This window comes from Phoenix dactylifera, chromosome 3 (genome assembly GCF_051530095.1).
Source record: "Phoenix dactylifera cultivar Ajwa chromosome 3, Ajwa_hap1_PhDact_Kaust_v1.1, whole genome shotgun sequence".
NCBI classification, from domain to species: domain Eukaryota; kingdom Viridiplantae; phylum Streptophyta; class Magnoliopsida; order Arecales; family Arecaceae; genus Phoenix; species Phoenix dactylifera.
Genome location: NC_143192.1, coordinates 48,084,306 through 48,100,870, shown reverse-complemented (window position 1 = coordinate 48,100,870; position 16,565 = coordinate 48,084,306). Strand labels below are relative to the sequence as shown.

The following is a 16,565-nucleotide window of genomic DNA, read 5'->3' as shown; positions in this document are numbered from 1 at the left end:
AAAATAATTTAATTTTTATCAGATAAAAATTAGAATATTTTTTTAAAAAAGTGCTTTTAAATTTTTAGATAGAATGAATATTCTTTTTCTCTCTATCAAATGCATAACAAATATTTTACATAACATTCCAAATATATATATATATATATATATATATATATATATATATATATATATATATATATATATATATATAATCAAATATAACCATCCTCAAATGTACTATTTTTTTCTGATCAATTAAACATACAATTTTTTGGCATATATACATTTGTTTTTCATGTATCATATATCCATACACTAACTTTCTACAGAAAATATTTCAATGAAAAAAAAACCTTTCTGCAAATCAAGTCTTAAATTTTTTTTTAAAAAAATTGTTTGAGGAATTCCCAGATAGTCCTCTTGTAGCTTTTTGAGCATCGGTATACTCAATACTTATTTGCTGCACTCTGACAGAATATATAGCAAGAGGAAAAAAAAGGAAAAAACTGAAGATCAGTACTCTTACAGCAAAGCCTTGATCAATCCGCATCAAGGACTTCGAGGATAACGGAACCAGAGGGATGCTTGCGAAGCATGCCATACGAAATTTATAGGCCAGGTCACGTGACCACATCCACAGAAGCGTATACAGCAGTTCACAGTAGAATGCATTCACAGCACGAGGTTATGGATACAATTAACCAACAGTTTCAGATTTGACACCATCCCGCCTTTCCATGCTTCAATCATGATGAAGAATGCGACGGATTTAACAAATCTTTCCACCCAAAATCAAAAAGGATCTTGGGGAAACGACCACCACTGGAAAATTCATACAACACCATTAATGTATCTCACAGATAGTTAAACAAGCAAAGCACCATCTATTCCCCTTGATGCACATTGACAAGGTTAAATCGAAAAGAGAGGACAAATCCATTACAGGATCCAGGAATAAGCAGCATGGTCCATTTCATAGACGGACAGCAAAGAAGTCAAAAGACTAGCCGTCTAATTACCTGTGGCTCCCGTGCCCACCAAAGAGAGTAACAGGGGGAGGATTAAGTCCTCTCAATTGCCACCCAACGTTGGAAAATGCCCAGGGTCTTCAATGGAAGGAGGTGGAGTGTTCATTGTGCCGGTTCTGCCAAATCCACCTCTAGCACCTCGACCACCACGCCCACGACCTCGACCTCCAGGATTATAGTGCCTCTCTCCTTCCGCAGGTCTCAGAAAGGTATTGATGATCGCAGGCTACAATTCGAAACCAAAAACGAGTCAACAACAAAAAAGAAAAAACAATACAGCTAGCTCTTTGGCTAATAAATTCAGTAAGTTCCAAATTAGTTCTTTAACCGAGAATGGATAAGAAATTTGCATGGCTAATTTATGGTCACAGACTTCAAAACCAAGCTACCAGCAACTAAAGCCAACAAAACAAATCCAGGACATCACTGTTTTCCTTGAACATTTTATAGTTAAATTGCCAGAGAACAGGCCAGCAATTTGCAAGATTAATTGTCCAACATCCTACACCAGTCAAGCAACAGCTACAAGGTTTCACACAAAGCCATCTATTCTCCATAACAATCCAGTGAAAACTGGAAGGTTCAATTGACGAGTATATGCAAGAGACAGACAAACACTTGATCCCGAATGCATGGATGATTGTCCAATAGTACATTGAATATCTCTGATGATTTAATTACTTCATTAATACTTATGGCAGAAGCAATGATGATTTAATTACTTCATTAATACTTCATTAACATGGTTAGCCATTTAATCAATGAATACAAACAATTAAAACAGTACAAGTCATAAAGTGATTTGATAGTACATATGTCCTACCAAATATACTTACTGTCAAATGATGATCACTACTGTGCATTGCTATCGTAATCTAGGGTACTTAACCGCAGACATGGAGTCTCAACTTCACACAGCACTCAGCTACAAGAGAACTGATAACAGGTATTAATATAATCATTGAAATACAGATAAGGCAAACAATATCCCATATTAATAACATATATAGCCTAAAGATCATACATTTAGTAAAGAACTTAGTGATGCTCTAAACAAATAACTATCAAGAATATATACTCCTGGATGAATCCAATATTGCACTCATAATCATCAATTACTAAGAAACTCAAAAGACTCCATGAAAGTGAAACTACATATGTGCATGGAATTAAGGTGCTACAAAAAAAAAATCGACATGTCATTTGGCATGTTAGGACCACTGTTGAATGGCTGTAGATACAGGAGTCAGATTTGGGCGCTGAACATGAGGAAAACTAAGGTACACTGAACTGGTATCAGTAGGCGTACGGTCACCTACCGGACCGGTTCGAGATCGGAACCGGTCCCGTACGAATCGGGCTTCTATTTGTATTTTTTTTTTTTTTTGGTTCACGTCCACGCGCGGACACACATGAACGCGGGTCGAAAAAAAAATTGGTTCAAGTCCATGCGCGGACGCACCGGGGCTGGCCATTTATGATCCGTGCGGGGCAGCACGCCTGCGCGGCGGTTCCCAGCACATGGATCGTGCCCGCGCGCGGAACGCGCGGGGCGGAAAATCGCACGCGAGCGCACGGCCCGTTTCGGGCCACGCGCACGCGCTCTGATTTAAAATCCATAGCGCGCACACTGTGCTTAAAAAAAAAAATTGGTACCAATGCGAACCGACCGATTCGCATCAGTACTAGCCGATACGTGACCGGTACGTAGCCGGTACACATGTGTACTGGTCGGTACCGGCCCGAGACACCCTGGAACCGGTTTCAATGCTGTTCGGATACTGTTTCCAGGCCGGACCGGTCTGATACGGCCCGAACCGGCCGGTACGGACTGGTTCGGCAAACCATGACGAAAACAATATTTTTTAATTACACAATAATTTTTTAATGTGACAAAATAGAAGAAAAAAAATTAGAAGGCAATATTTATATGTTTTTCATCTTATATACAATGACAGGTGCATTTTTGATATTGATGATAACTTATTTGTATTTGATCAACTTGTATTACCAAGTATTTTCTTTATTTCATATGAAAAAAGGGTCAGAAGTACACTGAAAAAAGGCATATCATCAGAAAACTGGTAATGATTCATTGACCTTAAAAAGTGGTCATGAAATCTATGATTGCTGATTTGTTATTACTTAGAAACATTAACATCAAGAATAACAACAAAAGACACTAGCATCATAAGTCATATTTTCTTCTAAATGCTTAAACAAGGTAAACTGTACGCATTTTACAGCATATTAATACTATCGTTATCAAAATACATGCTCATTTGAGATTAGCTTTGAAGGAATAAATTTATTAGCTCTGGTATTGAATATTTAAATACATATTTTAGTTAGGGAAACCAGTTTTCCTATATCAATGGGGCATCAGATGCTTGACAATGATTAAAGATGTCTTCTTTCCCCTACACCTTTGTGCTCCTAAGAGACTCGAAGGTGTGCAAATCTCAAAATTTTGTAGCGCTCAATGCCAAAAGGGGTGTTTTGCTTTTTTGAGGAATCTTACAGATTTCTGAGTGGTCCTAGATCTTCTTGTCCTCAGAGTTGTGCAATAAACATAAGACCAAGTATTGTTTCTTTGCACTGTACTATCTGTTAGTGCACGTCGATATGAACGTTACAGCATTAGCAGCAACTGCCATTTAAAATGAGGTGACCTGCAAGAGACAATGATGACAAAAACTGACCTAACTCATAGTCCTCATGCTAATTAGAAGAATGTATCCTGCAGCTTAATTTTAGGACAGGCTTCTATATTGTTGCTAAAATAGGAGCCCACACCCACACACACCTAGTGTCCAGGCAGCAAGCTCTGACAACTTACCATTCCCTCTCCTTTACCCGGCAAAGCATACAAACAAGGCTACTCGATGAAAAATTTTCCATCCTCACCTATGTATTTGTGATCCCTTGAACTCAACAATTATCACACATACAATGATGGGGATTTCTTTTTCTTTTTGTGGGGGTTGGGGTTTGACCTAACCACGGTCCGGTTCTAACCGGGGAACCGAACCGGAAAGAACCGGACCGGAACCGGAACCGTGTCGCACGGTTCTTAACCGAACTGGAGCCTTGTGGAATACGGTTCGGTTAAAGTTCCAAGTTTGATGGAACCGAATCGGAACCGGAACCAAACCGGAATCGGAATCGGAACCAGCGGTTCGGTTCCGATTTGAACCGGAAAAAAAAAACAACTATTTTACCGGCAAATCTTAGCGTTGCACAGCAAATGATTTTGCAACGCCAAAAGCGCCCGAGGAGTTCATCAAATTCCAGTGTGGAACTTGATTATTATCTAACCACTTCTTTTGAGTTTGGTGATAGCATTTCAGATCAACAATTTCCAATATTAAAGTGGTGGAAGGAGCATTCAAACCAATTCCCAGTCCTCTCGGCAATTGCTAAGGAGATTTTAGCTTGCCCGTGCTCAACCGTTGCTGTTAAGCAAACATTCAGTGCTGGAGGTCAAATCTTAGATGAGCGACGATCTTGTTTAAGGCCGAATAACTTGAAAGCCTAAACATGTGTTGACGATTGGAGAAAGGCAAAACGTAGATTACAAGATAACACAATTGAGGACAGTGAAGACTTATTTGACATTGGAACTAGCGGATCGTCTACAGCCGGCAGCAATGATAGTGATTGATCATTGAGGTAAGAGGGGTTAATTACTCAACCATGAAGGTAAGTGAACTATGAGGGCTTTGATTCCTCTAAATCCCAAGAGGATACATAGGCAGCTTAATTTTAATTAAGTTCAAGCCTTTTTTTTTCTTTTTTTTCATTTATAATAAAATAAATTAGTTCCAAATTTATTTAATGTAACTTATTATTTTTTTTATAATGTTATCTAGTTGTATTATTAAATTTTACTTTGATAGTAAATAATAAAATGAGGTACAAATTATCATTTTGCATTAATTACACAATCTATATGTATTTAAATTTTTTTTCCAAATTAATTACACAATCTATTTTTTAAAAAAAAATATAATTTATGTTGAAAAATCGGAATCGGAACCGTTTAGAACCAGAACCAGAACCGTCTAGAACCGGAACCGGCGGTTCTAGAACCGAAACCAAACCGACTATTTTCGGTTCCGGTTAAGGTTCTAGGTTTTTGTGGAACCGGAACCGGCGTCAGGTCTAGTTGGGGTTGCTTGGTTAGGGGGTGGTTCTACCTCAAAAGAATGGTCCCTATCATGTCATTTGACTTTAGAATTTTGTAGGTCTATCCCTTTTCTTCCTTTTTCTGCATATTTTTGCATAAAAAGTTTGGCCCTTTTTTTCTGAAAGAACAATATGTTTTCGACTTTAATGGACCATATTGCTCCTGACTTCATAAGCATAGCAGCTCCAGTTACTACTTTTCAAGGCAAGAGCATATGGCCCAGTAGGAAAGCCAAAGCAGACGGTTTCTGCAACAAGTAAAACTGCAAGGCTTTTTTCTGCATAATTCCCTTTGATTTTAGGACTATACTGTATATAACCAAAAGAATGCGGCTTAAAGCTTTCTCTCATAGCACACCATACATTGACATCATTCTTTTGCTGTAACCTTTAAATATTTGCAGACGAACAATTTTAAATGAACACATAATAACTTAAAGAACAAAATCAAAAATATCAAGTATTTTGGCAACAAGAAATGCACTTCATTTTTCTACAAGAGAGCTGAATATCAGTTATTAGATGACCAACTGTCTAATCTTTAGAACATCAGAGATGCAGAAAATCTGCTCAGAAACAAGCGCATAACACCATTGATAATCACAATGAATAGTGATAAAATAGAAGATAAATTGTCATCATAGCACCATGCTTTTTTATTAAATGACTCATGTGAACCATCTTATATCGAATGATTGCATGTACAAGTAGACTGATTAACCAAATAAATTTTCATTAATGTGTTAGCAGAAAAAGGATCACTTACCCTCCTGGCTGAATCTTCCCTGTCAGCAGCATCTCTTCTCCTGGCTGATTCCCGTTCCGAACCCTAGAAACAGCAATTAATTGGAAGACATGAACTTATAGCTAGAACTTGCATGTACAAACAGGTAAAGTAGAATTAAAATGCTTCAAAATTCACCAGTTTTATAAAGACATCATCGTTGTTTTTCTTGGCAGAGAGTTGCTGCATGAATTCAAACTCCTTGTCGATATCCACCTTCCTTTCCTCTATTTTTTGTAGTGCCTGAAGTGCTTTTCTCTTTTCTTCTAGTAATTTCTCATACTCATCGAGAGTCATCTCCTGCATGCAGAAGCCACAAAAATTAAGAAAAATATTTAACAGTAAATTATATGTATGTTGTAATGCTCTAGATAAATGAATCCAAAATACCCTCAATGCGCATCACAAAAAAGAGAGATAGCATAAAGAGCACACTCATTGACCCTAGGAAAATTATAATACTCTTGTCCTATTAACCTCAACGAGAATTTCGTGGAAAAAACACACAGGCAGGCTGGCATGATGACATGTGAGTGATTTGATGAAATTGTCAGAATGCAAATTCTTCTACCAGCATTTACTAAATTATGTATCGTCTCCCTAGTAGTCCCTACGTGCATCTATTTAGTTATATAATTATTGATAAGTTGAAATGAGAAAAAAATGAAAAGAAGGATATGGGTTTGGACTTGGATTAGTTAACTTATGCATGATGCATCTTTGCGAGGAGAATCCATCTAATCATAATGAATATTACAATGACATTACATGAGTAAATACAACTGCATAATGCATTTTTGCTATCTTGTAATCTGAAGTATGCGACCGCAAATTTCTTTTTTAAATTCAAAAGTTCGAACCAAGGTCCGCCGTACCGGTACCAGTCGGCGTACCGATGGCCGGCCGGACCGGTACGGTACCGGTCCAGTACATACCGGCCGGTACCGGTACCGTACCGGCCGGTACGCGGTGGTTTCAAAAACCACAGCGCCTCGTGATTCTAAAAAAAAAAAAAACCGGCCGGTACAGCTAAAAAACCGAAAAATACCGGTTTTCTTGTGGTTCCGGTACCGGTCTAGGACCGGACCGGTTTGTACCGGCCCATACCGACCAGTACGTACCGGCCCGTACCGGCCGGTACGGCATTCCATGGTTCGAACACATAATTATGTAATGTGAACTGCCAACAAACCAAATAGGTTGACCATATCAATTATTGTCAATCTAAATTCTTGTCAGTAATAAGATCAGGCTCTCTTAGCTTGTCCACCAACACAACCATCGAGATTGGATCATAATAATCTAACCCTGATAGGAACAGAGGGTTAAAAATTAAAACTACACAACTGAACCCAATTAGATGAAAGCATTCATAAAACATATTCATAGAACATAAAATAACCCCATGTTGAAGTGAAAGGATCTGTCAACTGTGGACATACCTAGTGCTGTCAAAATTCCAGTTGATACCATGTTTTTTTCAAAGAGAAGTGACATGATAATCTCTTCCTAGCTCAAGTGCGAAGGATGATTTACCAAAATATTTCTCCTTTCTTTTTCAAAAATGGAACATCATAAATGGGGAGTCCAACGTTTAGCATAATGACAAACAGCCCTTGAATCTTGGTTTACTGTCATCACTATGTAATTTATGATGGGGAAACTCAGGTTAGTTATTTTTAGTTTCAAGGAAAAGTTGAATAAATATTTTACGCAACAAAATATTGTTAGAACCAAGAAACCATATTATATTTTAACACCTCAGCGATCATATCTTTAAAATCTCATCGGTTTTTTCCTTTTTCATGTTAGAGACCAAATGATCTAAATCAGAACTCAACCCTTACACAGCAACCATCACGGTTGCAATAGGCCTACCTGCCAAACAGTTCTCATGAAACATGCATAAGCAAGTTATCCTGGTCAAACTTGTTTATCCAGGCACAGCTATTGTGAGGAAAAGTTGTTATAACTTTCAAGTTATCCTTAGAATAAAGCCTACCTCCTTTTCTTTAATGGACAAAAAACTGAGCCTAGAGTTGTGGACCAAAAAGGGGAATTACTAAGGAATAGCTACTCTGGTAGGCATAACTTTCCTATTCCACTTTTTCTAATTCCCAAATCAAGTGCAGCCTCAAGGAAAAGTACCGCACCGAATACTATGAAATATTTGCTTCAGCAGATAATTCTGCCCTAGTCAAAGATGGATAATGAAGGCATATAAGACAGCAAAAAGCTTGCTGGTTATGTTATAGTTACAATTGCAACTTGATATCTTCTTCATTAGCATGTACTTATTTAGTAAATCCACAAACCATTTTTTATCATTACTCGTGTTTGAAACTAAAGGTCAGGCATGAAGAATATAAACTGATGTCGAGCTTTTAAAATGTATCACCATCAGGTGCAGGTTTACTTAAAGGATGGATCGATTAAAATATGAATAAAAGATTGTCCAGATGAATAAGGGAGGATAATTACCTTCTCCAATACATGATTTGCATTACAAGAGATAATCAGGAGAAATAGCCTGCATCATGGGATTGTTGAATATACATCAGTGTAACAAACATATCTTTTGATTCAGCTTCATGCACGTATTTTTGATCCAGCTTCTGCCAAGTTTGGCTGAAGTTCTTCAAGCATAAAATGGGTGCAAAATGTGGCCAAACTTCTTTTGGTATGCGTTATGCATTGGCCCATCAAAATACTCATGTCATTTCAATAGAACATGTTGTTTCAGCTAAAATTTATTATTACTCTCAATGCATCTTAGCAGTTCTGCTCACTTAATTTTGATACTTCAGCAGTAGTACGTGATAATAATTTTTAAGAGATTAGGAGGGTTTCAGGCCTACCACTTGATATATGTGAGATATCTTGTACATGGATGTGAAATACTGCTGAAAAGGTACACCGAGGAGAGTACACATTGTTTTGGCTTAGTCTAATAATATCTATGTGCAGGTTACCTTTTAAAATCAACAGACAAGCGATCAAATTCTGTAATTTAACTCTCTAACTTGCAGTAAAGAAGACAACTAAGAATTTATGGACAGCCTTGTAGACAGAAGCTATGTGCAGAAAAAATATGGCCTCTAAGATAGTGATAACATGCATAAAGTACCAAATTCATTAGAGTATACAACCAGAAAGGGGGTTCACCTTATCTTCAGGCTCTTTCTCTTTAGTCTCTCCCGGTGCATTCTCCTTGTCAACCGCCACACCATCCTCCTCTCCTACAGGCTTCTCTTCAAATTTTGCATACATATTAACTGAATTTATGAACTCCTCTGGTTTTCTGTACCCACAAGTTCCAAACCATATAAACAAATATTCTGAACTAACCATCATGCATGAGCTAGATGGAAACATTCCAGAAGAAAACTATGAGTAATAAAAGAAAACAAACTCACTTCACTTGTCCTTGGTCGGTCGGAGTCCCCCAGTTCCCACGGCCAGAGCCCTCGCGCTTGATCCCACTACTTCACCCATCAAACAATCCAAAACCCAAAGATATCTCAATAGAAAGTAAGAAACAAACAATGGAATGAAGCTAAAGCTAATACTGACCCACGTCCAGTACCACTGTGACGATCGAACTGCCTCCTGGCAGGCCATTCACCCTCCTCTGGCTCACCATCAAGGTAACCCCGGGGACGGCCCCCTCGGGCACCGCGATAAGTATTACGAGACCCGCCACCCGAAGGCTTCTCCACCTCTCCATCCTCTGACGCCCCGAACCGCCTCCGGAACCCATTCTCGAGCACCCCGTTCTCATCGCTCCCGTAATTATCCCGACCGTTGAATCCGCCGCGTCCACGGCCAGATCCACGGCCGCCACCGGCACGGCTACCTCCCCGTCCTCTTCTCGCCTCCCTCGCTGCTCAAAGAACCAAACCAAGAACAACAAGAAACCCTAAAACCAGTAGGATCGAACTATAAAGAAATGGAGATAGAGGGTTAAAGGGTTAGAGCACGACCTGCTTCAGCTGGGGGAAGGGGTTTGGAGGGCAGCTTGGCCAGCGAGTTGGTGGAGGGCTGGGCGGGGGGTAGAGCCTTCTTGGCCCGAGGAGGCGCCGCCGCCGCCGCCTTCTTCTGCTGCGCGGCGACAAGGGTGGAGGGGTCGTCATGGTCATAGTCGCCGAGGAGATCGAAGGGGTTCGCCGTCGCCGCCGCCATTTCGATTGGCCAGGAAGGAATAGATAAGAGGATAGGAACCCTAGGTCTTGGAAGCGAGGAGGAGGAGGCCTTGAAACCCTAGTTTGGAGCCATGGAACCAACCCTAGCAACCCGAGAAGCAGAGAGGAGTGGGTAGAGAGAGAGAGAGAGGGAGTGTCTTCTTGCGTGAAGGCGACAGCGGAAAGGAGACGCCGCGGAAAACCTAATCCTCTTTCCCCCAGTTTTTTGTGCGTGGACTTCTTAAATTTATTAAGATGACGTGTACAAATTTTAAATAATAATTAACAAGAGTCTCTTTTTTATATAATTTTTTAATCTTTCTCAATTTTGGAGAGGAATTAAATTTTCTCCGTTCTTTTCATTAAATAGGTATAGGTAGATAGGTAGCGGAGCTGGATCTTATATACAGGGTTCGTGCTATCACGTGCTTGGCATGTGAGAACACAGGAACAACGCCATGTTTGGAAATGAAAATATTTGCCTAGTGTGCCGTGTCGGAAGGTAATATTGAGAAGGTTGCTAGGAAAATATTCCTCGCACGGTGACTTGTACTTCAACCGGAGGTGTGCAGCCCACGAATGCTGTGGAAGTGGCTGTTGATGATTGGGTAAACCCTAACCTCAAGCCTTTTATTCCTTCTCAACGATAGAAGCACTCTTTCTTTAATAATTTGAGGAATATCATGAAGAAACAAGACCTTGATAACTATACGGTGACTCTCTTTATGCGGCTTATCAACCGGTTTGCAATCTTTGTGAATTTTTAAGGATCCCATCTTAGGGTCTTTCGGAAGTAGTGGTGATTTTCTAAAAGAAATATTTACAACAAGTTGATCTGGCCGGTTTCAATAAACGTATGGTTTTTGGTATCATTTCATTGCTTGATACTCCATCATGGATTCTTACAATGGTCTATATGTGAGGATTCATGCGAATATATGTTTAGTCCCATATTGGTTATGCACTAAGTGGATACAAAGCCAATGAATCCAAACAGTACTTTTTGGCTAGTTTTTTTGAATGAGATTCTGGATTACAACAAATGGTATCAGAGCGAACCCAGTTATCACCTACATGGACTAGAAAATAATGCAACACTGGCCTTTGGGGATTGGCAATCGGCTAATAGTGATGCTTGTGATTAGATTTGAATGGATTTGAATTTTTAGTTTGGCAAGGATGCTAAAGCTCAAATGGAGAAAGTATGTAAGGATTCATGCAAATAGCTAGCCTTTTTAGATGAGATCCTAAATTGTGATACTAGGCAAATATATGTGTTGATCCGGTGGACCGCATGGAATATGCTTACAAATTCAAGGCTTTATTCGAAGCAATGACCTTGTTGATTTATGATTCTTTAGGTGTCCATTTGCATGGTGTGACAATCGGCTAGGTAGTGCGACAAGTTTGAATCCGAAAAACAGAAATTTTGCATCTTCTTAGAGTTGGCTCTGACCGCTGTCGATTTATCATTAAAGCTTCTCCTCATATTTTTCAAAGATCTGGCCCATTTTGTTTTGAGAAATATGGCTTACTTGGGATGGGATTAGAGAATATGTCAGAAGGGTAACGCAATGTCGGAGGTAATTTCTTCGCGGGAGTTAAAAAGGTTGAATGCTCAAAGCCACTACAAATGCTTTACAGAGGTGGAATGGGAGAATGGGGAAATCTTTTTCGGAAACTGAAAGACTTGAACAAGAAATTAAAGCTTTGTTGAGGAAAATTTCAATTGTGGGGGGTTGCAGCCGGAGGCTTATGCCATTTTGTTAAAGAAAAATTGAGATCATGAGAAAGCACTGCAGCAATAGAGATAGCTTCGAGACAAAAATCCAGGTTCAAATGGTTAAAAGAGTAGGGCTGCAGTTGCAAGTTTCTTCAATAGAACTACTGTTTTACCAAAAAAAGGTGGAGGAGGAACAGAATCTCAAAAATCAGAGCACTGTATAAACATTGCTTTCAAACGAAATGGAACCTTCAATTGCCAATTCAGTTCTAGAGGTGGAGCTATAGGTAGTTTGGATTCAGGCTGGCCTATTCCAAAGCTATTAAAGATATTTTGCCAAACTCAGCCTGGAGTTCATGATTTTGCTGGTTGCACTAGCTTAATCGATAAATTTTATAAGATTTTCAATCTAATTCTTTAAAAAAGTTCAAATAGATTCTAAAAAAATTTCACAATCCAAAAATATGGATCGGAAAGATTCCGAGGTTGTGATTCACTGGATTAATAAGGTAAATTCAACTCAACAATCTCGTCCTCTGCTACATGATATTTTTAATGAATGAGTCGAGAAACCAACCAGCTAGCAAAGGAACCAATGCAGACTTTCCACATCAATCCTCCATGCATAGTTATCTCGGATGGTGACTATTAATTACATTGGTGTTTCTTATAGTAGACATTAGTTCCCTTATTTATTTTCTTGTGGTCATTGCGACATTGCCCCCATTCTACTCAAAAATAATAAATTAATAAATAAGAAAGAACTTTCAATAGGTTCAATGAGCGCATGCGTCAGCTCTTCACTAGTTCGGCGCCAGCACGAGAAAGTATTAGTTACCAAAAGGTCGAGTTGTCCTGCCATGGCAATTTTGTTGTCTGAGAATGAGGATTGGCTTGGAAGGTAGTATTAGGAAAACAAGGCTTAACTCGAAGATCAATATGATACCAGAAATGAAGGTCATGTTCAGAAGAAATTACTCAGGACTAGTGTGATTACAAGATTGACAGTCTAACTGGGGTCAATTAGTTCAATGTCTTACCAAGTATTGGACCTTCTTTTATGGCCTTAGTCACATCACGTTCTACCAATAGCACACTCATGGTGGACAAGTATTAGAAGCCTGCATATATTTGCACACCCAAATATGTTTGAAGTATAAAATTTCAGGCTCTAGCTATAAGCTTGAGCAAATTTGTAGTTGGACCACGTTATTGGATATGATAAGGTTTTTTTTTATGATCCCAGATATGATGAGGTTCAACCTAACCCATTTACAATTTTTGTGATATTCCTTACTGCATTGCCTATTTTTCGTTTGGTTGGCAGAAAGAATTTTTTTTCATTGAAATATTTTTTTCCGAGAAGTTGATATCTAGATATATAATACTTGGAAAAGTGATTTTTATATGTTTAGTTGATCATAAAAAAAGTGACACATTATAGAGTGGCTTATATTTGGTTGAGCATATACATTTTAGAGAAAGTTATGTAAAGTATGTAATGCACTTAATAAAAAGAAATATCATACCCTATTCTATCTAAAAGCTTGAGAGTTTTTTTTTTAAGAAAAATAATTACCTTAAATCATAGTTAGGGGGAGTTAGACTTTTCTATATTCTACGTGAATTTTTTTCTAGAAAATATAAGAAATTAACTTCCATAGGAACGCTATTTCTAATCTTTTTTTTTAGAACTTCAACCAAATATGAGGCAATTCTTTATTTTTTCGTTGACCACTTTTTTTTTCTTACGATCTAAATCTGTCCTAAAAATTCGCATTAAAGAATCAGTTGTTGGTATTTTTTTTTAGCAAGTGCTACAAGTATTAACTGATTTATATTTTACCCTTCTTTCTATTCCTTCTAGATATGATCTAAAAAGGAGAAATCTTCTAACTTAAAATCTGAGTTACGTTCCAACTCCCTCCAAGAACACAAAACTTCTCCATCCAGCAATACCAAGTGTTGGGGGAAAAATGGACCACCCCACAAATGCAATTATAGCACCCAAATCCGTTAGCAAGATCGAGCTCATCTAAGTGCTCGGGCTCTTCCGCTCTCCAGCTCATCTAAGTGATCGGGCTCTTCCGCTCTCGAGCTCAACTAAGTACTCGGGCTCTTCCGCTCTCGAGCTCATCTAAGTGATCGGGCTCTTCCTCTCTCGAGCTCATCTAAATGCTTGAGCTCTTCTGCTCTCGAGCTCATCTAAGTGCCCGAGCTCAGAAGGCCGAGCACAGCACAGGCCGAGCACAGAAGGCCGAACATAGCAGGCCGAGACCAGAAAGCCGAGCACAGCAGGCTGAGCACAGAAGGCCGAGACCAGAAGGCCGAGCTCAGAAGGCCGAGCACAGAAGGCCGAGACCAGAAGGCTGCTGAGCATAGAAGGCCGAGACCAGAAGGCTGCCGAGCATAGAAGGCCGAGCACAAAAGGCCGAGACCAGAAGGCTGCTGAGCTCAGAAGGCCGAGCACAGTAGGCCGAGCACAGAAGGCCGAGCACGGCAGGCCAAGACCAGAAGGCCGAGCACAGCAGGCCGAGCACAGCAGGTCAAGACCAGAAGGCTGCCGAGCTCAGAAGGCCAAGCACAGAAGGCCGAGCACAGCAGGCCGAGACCAGAAGTCTGAGCTGGCCTCAGAAGGCCGACCTCGTCGTCTATATGCTGCGGCCATGCCCTGCAGCAGCCTTACCGCACCATGTTTTACTTGCCGGCCACGCCACGACATATTAATCAGGAACCATACTCTGCTGTGACCGCCAACAATCATCACGCGTGGCCTCTCCAGACCTCCAACTTACTCCACAATTAATGCGTACGTCGCCTGCTGCCTACGGACCTCCAGTTCTCCACGGCAAATCAGCGTTGCAGTGTTCAATCAACCGGGACAATTTCCTGACTCCGACGTAGTCTCCCACTACAGCATTAATTCGCCTGATCGTGCGGCATGCTCAAACTGTACGACGACCTCGCTCCATCATCTCACAGGTAATCCAGCACCTCTCTATAAAAGAAGAACCACTCCATTTCAGAGGGGGGGGGCTGGCGGGTAGGCAGACAAAAAACTCTGATTCATACTATTCCCTCTCCTTCTCCAAAATTAAGCCCCCCTCTGACTTAGGCATCGGAGGGCCGGCGCCGGAAAAGCCCGGCCACCGGCTTCTTGCAGGTCCCCCGGAGGACGCCGCCCGCCGACGGATCGCCGTCCGCCAGTGTTTGCCGGAGCTCCTCCTCCTCGGTTCGCGGCCGCCCCCGGGTCCAATTTCTAGCAACAGTTGGCGCTAGAGGAAGGGCCCGAGTTGCTGCCATGATACTAAGGAGCAGAGGAGTCTTTAACGCCTCTCAGCATCATGCTCCAAGTCCCAAACGCTCAGTCCAAAATTCACCACCAAGATCTCCGGTAGATCAAGTTCTACGAGTCCAACTCGAGCACTTCGATGCGCTAGTGCAGCAAGTCCAAGCGCTAGCCATTGCAGCCCAAAGCCTGCAACAAGTGGAGGCCCCTCCTGTGCCGCCTCCACGGGATCATGTTAAGCAGAGGAAGAAACTTTCTCCCGAGCCATCTCGAATCAGGCATGGCTCCCGCTGCAATAACGTATGTGGGGGCAACCAGTGAGAAGTAGTAGTCCAAGTCTCACGTCAACGAGTTGGGGGGAAGAGAAATAAAAGCTGAGGTCTGGAGAAGGAGAGTTATGGAGCTTTAAAATGGGATTGTAAGCCTCTGTGACAAAGGGTACAGCCCCATTAAATCCCATGATCCTTCCAAGTCTTCTGTCTTCCGGCAGCAAGCAAGAAACCAGCATGTACTCCCTCCTCACGGGCGTAAGTCCTTAGGACGGTGCCCGCGACGTTGCTCTCCTTCAGAGCGTCGCCATCACTGAAGCCCCCGCCGAGCTCATACAGGCCGAGCTCATGCAGACCGTGCTCAGAAATCCGAGCGCAGAACACCTCCCAAAAAATCGAGCCAAAGAAGCAGGAGCCAAGTCTTGAGGGACTTTGGAGCTCGAGAGCCATCAAAATATCTCCAAAAGGTATAGGACGCCACTTTGGCTTCAAATAATTTCAATATTTTATCTATTTTCAGGTCGAAGAATCCAAAAAACGACCTACGGGTATCTCTATCTCCAACATCGCCCCGCTTCGAATAAGGGCGCACGATCGCCAACGAATGAAGTCCATCTCCTGTATGTCTCCAAGATCGAGCTCGGCTCGATCTCCATCGACTATCAAGCTCGGCTCGATCTCCATCGACTAATCGAGCTCGGCTCGATCTCCATCGACTATCGAGCTCGGCTCGATTTCGGCTTGATCGCCAACAGACAAGGCCAAAGAAGGCCGCTGAGTCAACCTGGAGCACTTAACTCCAACTGCATGAGAGGTACACCCTACTTGGCACGTATATCTCTATACATATTTGGCTATATTATAGGATGATCGACGACTGGACTACTTCCTTCATCCGAGCCAAAAAGCAGCTCGAACTCGAAAGTCGGGGGGTAGTGTTCGGGGAAAAATGGACCACCCCACAAATGCAATTATAGCACCCAAATCCGTTAGCAAGATCGAGCTCATCTAAGTGCTCGGGCTCTTCCGCTCTCCAGCTCATCTAAGTGATCGGGCTCTTCCGCTCTCGAGCTCAACTAAGTGCTCGGGCTCTTCCGCTCTCGAGCTCATCTAAGTGA

The 16,565-nt window shown here is 41.1% G+C and overlaps 1 protein-coding gene across 2 annotated transcripts; it reads right to left on the bottom strand.

The window, feature by feature from the left end:
* Positions 1 to 677: 677 nt before the first annotated feature.
* On the bottom strand, positions 678 to 10,387 carry LOC103713600 (RGG repeats nuclear RNA binding protein A). 2 transcript variants are annotated; one of them, XM_008800591.6, is made up of 7 exons: positions 9,969 to 10,387; positions 9,559 to 9,868; positions 9,402 to 9,470; positions 9,151 to 9,286; positions 6,124 to 6,285; positions 5,968 to 6,030; positions 678 to 1,239 (listed from the first exon to the last, which is right to left on the bottom strand). In XM_008800591.6, exons 1-7 carry the CDS (start codon positions 10,165 to 10,167, stop codon positions 1,057 to 1,059), a joined length of 1,122 nt encoding a protein of 373 aa, XP_008798813.4. In that variant the 5' UTR covers positions 10,168 to 10,387; the 3' UTR covers positions 678 to 1,056. The 2 variants fall into 2 exon arrangements, with proteins under 2 accessions (XP_008798813.4, XP_008798814.4); XM_008800592.6 differs by having other exon boundaries at positions 9,402 to 9,467.
* Positions 10,388 to 16,565: the final 6,178 nt, after the last annotated feature.

What these genes read in the sequence shown, in the direction of transcription:
- LOC103713600 (XM_008800591.6), bottom strand. Translation starts at nt 10,167, where the DNA reads ATGGCGGCGGCGACGGCGAACCCCTTCGATCTCCTCGGCGACTATGAC. An exon ending in CCTTCCCCCAGCTGAAGCAG is followed by an intron (nt 9,869 to 9,968) that starts GTCGTGCTCTAA and finishes TTCTTTGAGCAG; the next exon opens with CGAGGGAGGCGAGAAGAGGA. An exon ending in AGAAAGAGCCTGAAGATAAG is followed by an intron (nt 6,286 to 9,150) that starts GTGAACCCCCTT and finishes TTCTGCATGCAG; the next exon opens with GAGATGACTCTCGATGAGTA.